The following is a 6,773-nucleotide window of genomic DNA, read 5'->3' as shown; positions in this document are numbered from 1 at the left end:
ACTTCCATAATAATTTTTTGAGTCAATATTTAAACAAGGCCAATGCTTTAGGGTGTGAGTAGCAAGCATATTCCTGAAATCTACTGTAAGCACAGAATTAACTTTCACACTTCACATTTCTTGACAGAAATAATTTAGCATGTAATTTTTGAAAAATAAGCTACCATCTCTCAAGTGTTCTAAGGCATTTAATTCTGTTTCTCTCCAATTGCTACTTAATGCTGTGAACAAAAATCTGCTGAAGAACGACACATACATCTTATAAAGCTTGAACAGCTTTCAGAGAAGTTTCAACATCTCCCACAGTCAGGTTTTGTTTTTTTCCCTTCTTTAATTTGCCTGCTAGTATTAACTATGCCCAATCTCCTTTCATCAAACCAATTAGCCTTTTTTTGGTCCTGCTAAAAACCTATCTGGCTGTACACATACGGCACATTTAGTATCTCAGATGATCATTTATTTAAGAAGATACCTAAGAATGAACTCTCGCAGCTAATCAAGCAGCGCTTAATCCACTGCAATGCCTTTGCTCCCTTCATTTCATTTCCAATTTATTAATAGTTCAGTGCTGTCACTGTGGTTGATACTAAGGAATTATCACACCCTTCCAGATCCCCATGGTAACTGGAATATGAACACCCTAAAAATTAGTTCTATGCAGAAAAGACTAAGTCTTCCCACAAACCAAAATCCTTAAGAAAGTTCTTCTCTTCTCCTCTCAGTCTTTCCATTTTAAAGAAGGCAACGAAGGCTAAATTTGCTGTCTTTAAGCTATGAGGTAAGCTCTGAACAGTCTTCTTGCATCACAAAATAAAAATCTGTTCAGAGAGGACAATGCTTATAAGAATGATAATAGAATTGGCCAAAAGGTACAAAAAAACCCAACAAACAGATTACTATTCCTCAACAGGACACGGCATAGGTTACAGGCCATCCACTGAAGCTCTCAGTCTTATCTGCATTTCAATTGTCCTGCAGGCTATTTTGCTGAGAATCAGGCTAAACGCATACTTTAATGCTGTATTTCAAACAGGACAATGTCACAACTCACATCTTCTATTTGAGAAGTAATTAATTAGTTACTTAGTAATTAGTTAATTAGTATTAACTTGATTGAAACTTAAATCTTTTGAAAACATGCCAACTTGTAAAAATTTGAACTGTAGAAAAAATATAAAAATCTGACCTCTGATAGATGTAAATGTGATAACCATGCAGTGAATATTACTAAACCAAAACTTCAAAGGTATTCCCAACAGCCTGCATTCAGGCTGTCCAGAAAGTAACGTGCCCTATTTTATTATGTTGGCCCAGAGGCAGATGATGGTGGAAAGGCAGTGAATATTCCCTACCAATATTCTGTTCCATTTTGTTATCATTGGCAACACTGAGTCACATCTACTGGTGTATGTTTTCACAAGCACAGCATGCAGGCTACTGTTCATCACTGGTGAAAATGTGTAGCAAACAGTACTGATGTCGAAAAAGTGTGTTTTGTAGCTGAGAATTTGCTCTAACAGTGTTATTGTGCTCTTCGTATCTGTTGCAGTTTCAGTGGAAACAGATAGGAGACATTAATAAAAAATAAATCTGTGTAGGTTTTTCTGAAATTAACTTTTCTAAACGGGTGTCACAGACTGTGACACATAGCATTACTACAGCACCAGCAAAGAAATTTGTCAGATGGTCTTATTTTCTTTCAAGCTGTTTAGATACGTACTTTCTGCCAATTGCTTTGTTACTGACATGGAGACAAATTAAAGCATCCACTGCAAAAGGAATACAACCAACATGCTTGCCTAGAATTGATTAGCCAGGAAGAACAGAAGGATGCAAGTAGTCACATTTGCATTTCAAGTGTGTGGTAGAAATTCTGGCCCAATCCCAACAGAGAGGAATTATAATAGTTATAATAGCATATTGGAGTGGACCTTTTAATCAACCTGCAAACTCCAATATTCTGAATAATGCCTCCTCTCTATTCAGCTCACCCAGTCTCATAACACACGTTTTCTACAACAAAAATCTGCCAGATTAACTGTTGTTGTGGAAATATCTATATTTTAATTACAGAAATGTATTTCAGTATTTGAGCTGACTAAATATTGCTTTAGGAGGTAAAAATTAAGAATAGCAGTTAAAAATATCTTTCTTCAGCACACTGAGCACCAAACTCATCCAATTTTAAGTTTCATATCTGAAGTAATCTGGCTCTGGACAGTTCAACAGGAGTACTGAATACACTGTTACCTATGAGTACAGCCTAGTAGAACAGAAATAGAAATTGAATTATTCTCTCAAAACTGCTTTCAAAAGATGATTTGCTCACCTTCAAAACACACAATCCAGCTCAAAAGCTGGTTTTAAAAATTGAAGTGCTTAAGCTTCCCAATTCAACAGAAATAATGTTTTCTGTATTCAAATGCTATTAAGAGTACGAAAGTAATTGAAAAGTAGTTTTCAAATCTCTTGGGATTCAGCATATGTAGTACATTTCTCAGAGACCATAAAATTGCCACAACTGAAAATGTGATTAATGTACTAAGCCTGCCTGATTGATGAAAGCTCAAAATTTCAATTTTACAGGAATGTTTAAAAGGCAAACAGTTTTATGGCTTTCCTGTGGTTTTTTAATCTCAGTAAATACTGAGATACTGTTTCCCTAGTTACTTTTAATGACCAGGAAAACTATACCAATTAGGATTCCTCTGGAAGATGGCCTGCACTCAATCTTAAGCAAGCAGGGTCTCTGCATTAGAGCCCTGTTTTGGTTCAAGTCCAGCACCCAAGACACCTTCAAGAGAATGCAGAATTCTACTGAACAAGAGCAAATATTGGTATCAAAAACCTTGCTGCATTTTGTGCGTGGTCTCAACATCATATGTATGCCGTGAAGCATACACTGATGTACCTCTAAAATGGCATGAAGTATGAAGCATCTGTTTCAAAGCTGTAAATTAAATATGCAAATTTTTATTTCAAGTCTCAAATGCCTTCAGAGCACATTCACAGAGATAGACACCTGATGCTTAAGATAATTAGTTTCAAGATGTAATTTATCACCTACATTCTAATTGATTATTGCACATAACAGACTTCTCAGCTATCTTGAAATCTAACAGAATATACATTCCTGTTTGCAGCAGATTTTAGACCACGCTTAATTGAGAAGTTTTGTCTTGAAGTATTTAGATCATTTTGACTGAGGTTCGTTTCTCTCTCAAACCAAGTACAAACTAAAGTTGTCAGTATCCTGCACATAACTCTAATAGCCTGGACAGCACTTTAAAATGTCATTTGAGTTTACAGACAAAGAACATTCTCTTACCTGAATAGCAGCAAATGCTAGTGCTGCCCAGATGACATACATCATTATCTCTTGAAGCTTCTTTACAACCAGAGCCTCACAGCCCTGAAACAAAGAGGCTTGTTATATATCCCTCTGGCAACCACATTTAGATACACATAAAAATCCCCAAAAGCATTAAATAAGGCAGAAAAATACAACAAGAAAAAAGGGTTTTTCTTCAGAAGTCATGTTTACTTCCTGTTAATAACTTTCACACCAGATAGGATACTTATACCAAAAAGAAAATTAAATGATTGTCAGCAAAAGCTCATACCTAGGCTCATACTTGGGCTGTCTTACCTCAGAATAAAGGTCCATTGGACGGGTCAAACTGCCAGTACAATTGCTGAGAGTTGCTTTGCAACAGCTAAGTGGCACACTGTTGTTCTTAGTTTGTTTGAACCAGACAGTATTCTCCCAGTCTGTGTAGTTATGGATCCCACAACAGCGCAGCTGAAAAACACACAGGTAAAGAGCTACTGTGTTTACCAGTCATTAAATTGAACAACACAGAAGTTTTAGCTGTAATATCAAAAGCACAAACATGGTAAGGTTAGGTTGTTTTGTTACTTAAGTAATGCAAATTATATGACAGTGTTATTTAAGCAAATCATAGACTGAATGGATAGTTAAGTGGCATACAGCCCAAAATTATTTAATATTTCACACCACTGGCCATCTCACCTGCCTCTGTACATAGTCAATAGCACGGCTGGCTGCATCAGGATTTGTCCCATTGTATCCGTTATATACCTTTTGAATGCTATGATCAACTTCATCTTCTACCTGCGAAGCATAAGCAAAGTATTAGCATTAGCACACCAACACAAGTAGTATAGGTCTAGGTAAAATAACTTCACTTTTAAGTATAAAACTGAGAAAACCAAGGTAATTCCCTAGCATATCAAGTTAAGCGTACTTTGATGGTACAGCTTATTAAAATTCTGACCTGACTTTGGCAAATATATTACTAACTTAAAGCTAACGGTCAAGAAAAAACAAGGAGTTACCTTCAGTAAGACTTTATGCAAAGAAACTTAGTGGTCTGTCTCAGAAAAGAAAGTGCCGTCATTGTAACACCCTATCACAACTCACAGTACCAAACATTCCATGGAATTAAGAGCTCTCCATTAGAGCGAGTATGCACCTTTCCACTTTCTACTCATTTTCAAAGTTCCAAAGCCATATCACTAGAGCCAGCCAGACTACCTCATTTTGTGTGGGACCACAAGGATATAACTAAGTCACATCACCTGCTTTCCCCATTCTGACCAAAGCACGGGTAAAGAATTAAAGATGAGGTATTTCGATTGACTATTCTATCCTACAGTGATCAAACTTTCTATGAAATCCACCTCCCCCATGCTTTCTGAGAAATGTTGATGGCAATACGTGGTACATAGCAACAGCTACTGGAATAGCTTAAGCTACTGCAGATGAGTCAAGCTGCTAAAGATGCTGTTCAGTACTTGTGTTAAAAATGGATGCCACTCAAGAATCATCACTTGTCCCCCAAAAGATGTCCAATATCCACTCTGTAGGAAGTCTTGCTAGAATCTTTTGAGAAATACAATTTTGTAAATTGTTACATAAATGCACAGAAAGTTTGGTCTTTTGGAACTTCAGTACTGAAGTTTAAAAAAAAAAGAAGTCAGTTCAGAATAACCACTTTCAGAAGGAATTATGCACAAGGAATTTTAATTTCATGACTGAACATGAAGCAAGCAGATTCTACAGAACTGCAAATTATAGTAGGAATATCTTGTGAACACATCATGGCAGAAAGATTCAGGGTGTTCAACTGCTTTAAGTGAAGGATTTTCTGCAGCAATTGCACAAGCTTATTGTCCCCTTCCAAGAATACTGGTTATTTTCACAAGTAGGTCTGTGTTAAGACAGATAAAAACTAAATACAATTTAACCTAAACAGGCAACTTGTTTCAGACTAGTTTGAAATCAGTTGTTTAAGTAATGCAATTTAGAACACTGATTCATACAGAAAAAGGTATCCTCATTTTGTTACACAGATAAAAACAATTTTCAATAAATACTCGTCTGTTGTTTGACTTCTTTCACTTAAGGCAGTGTGTGTGAAAGACAAAGCACAAAAAAAGGAACCTTGCAGATAATCAAGTTCCAATCCCCCTGCCATGGACAGTTACCAACCAGGAGACCAGATGGCCCAAAGCTCCATCTAACCTGGCCCTGAATACCTCTCTGGGAAACCTGTTCCAGTGCCTCACCACCCTGTGAATAAAAAATTTCTTCCTAACATCTAACATAAACGTCCTTTCTTTTACTTTTACTCTTGTCACTATTAGTGTAAAGAATTGGTCCCCCTCCTGCTTACAAACTCCCCTCAAGTATTGGAAGGACACAGTGAGGTCTCCCCAGAGCCTTCTTTTCTACAGGCTGAACACCCCCAGCTCCCTCACAGGAAAGGTACTCCAGCCTTCTGATTATCTTTGTGACCCTCCTCTGGACCCACTCCAACAGCTCCACATCCCACTTGGGCCAGGGGCCCCAGGCCTGCACACAGTACTCCAGATGGGGCCTCATAAGGGTAGAGTACAGGGTCACAATCCTGCTGGCCACTCTTTTTGTGTTGCAGCCCAAGGTACTATTGGCTTCTGGGCTGCAGGAGCACACTGCTGGCTCATGCTTTACATCTACCAGAACCCTCATGTCCTTCTCAGCACGTCTGCTCTCAAGGAGTTCTTCTCCCAGTCTGTACGCATATCCATGACTGGAATGACTCCAGTGCAACACCTTGCACTTGGCACTGTTGAACACATTCACATGGGCCCACTGGATGGTGTCCCCTCCCTCTGTTGTGTCAAATGCACTGTTCAGTTCGGTGTCATCAGCAAACTTCTTAAGTGTGCACTTGATCCCACTATGTCATTGATGAAGATGTTTAAGACAGACGCCTAGGGGATATCACTTGTGACCAGCCTCCATGTGGACATAGAGCCACTGACCACAACCCTCTGGCTGCGACCATCCAATTAACTGTTTATCCACCAAACAGTCCTGCCTTCAAATCTGCATTTCTCCAATCTAGAGATAAGGAGGTGGTGCAGGAACATGTCAAAGGCTAAGCAGACAACATCAGTTGCCCTTCCTTTGTCCACTGATACTGTCACTCCTCCATAGAAGGCCACTAGACTGGTTGGGCACAATCTCAGTGAAGCCACGCTGGCTATCACAGCCTCCTTATCTCACATGTGCCTTAGCATCTCTTCCAGGAGGATCTCCATGATCTTCCCCAGCACAGACATAAGGCTCAGTGGCCTGTAGTTCCTCAGGTTTTCCTTCCTTTCTTAAAAGATGCATCCACAGCTTTTCTAATGTGATGGAGAGTGGCCTGGTAGCCAAATCAGCCAGTTCCTTCAGAACCCTGAAATGCATGTCACCTGGTGCC

At 38.8% G+C, this 6,773-nt stretch overlaps 1 protein-coding gene across 5 annotated transcripts in view; it reads right to left on the bottom strand.

Annotated features, from left to right (window-relative positions):
- TSPAN3 (tetraspanin 3) overlaps nucleotides 1–6,773 on the bottom strand; it is a 43,869-nt gene that overhangs the window by 2,753 nt on the left and 34,343 nt on the right. For all 5 annotated transcript variants that reach the window (XM_046899005.1, XM_040706288.2, XM_046899006.1 and 2 more), the window contains 3 exons: nucleotides 4,034–4,135; nucleotides 3,650–3,802; nucleotides 3,329–3,412 (listed from right to left, as the gene is read on the bottom strand). In XM_046899005.1, coding sequence (XP_046754961.1) covers nucleotides 3,329–3,412; nucleotides 3,650–3,802; nucleotides 4,034–4,135 — 339 coding nt within the window. The remainder of the gene's footprint in view (nucleotides 1–3,328; nucleotides 3,413–3,649; nucleotides 3,803–4,033; nucleotides 4,136–6,773) is intronic.

Source organism: Gallus gallus, chromosome 10 (genome assembly GCF_016699485.2).
Source record: "Gallus gallus isolate bGalGal1 chromosome 10, bGalGal1.mat.broiler.GRCg7b, whole genome shotgun sequence".
Classification (NCBI taxonomy): Eukaryota; Metazoa; Chordata; class Aves; order Galliformes; family Phasianidae; genus Gallus; species Gallus gallus.
Note: the sequence above shows the minus strand (reverse complement) of the source record. Positions and strands in the feature narration are given on the sequence as shown.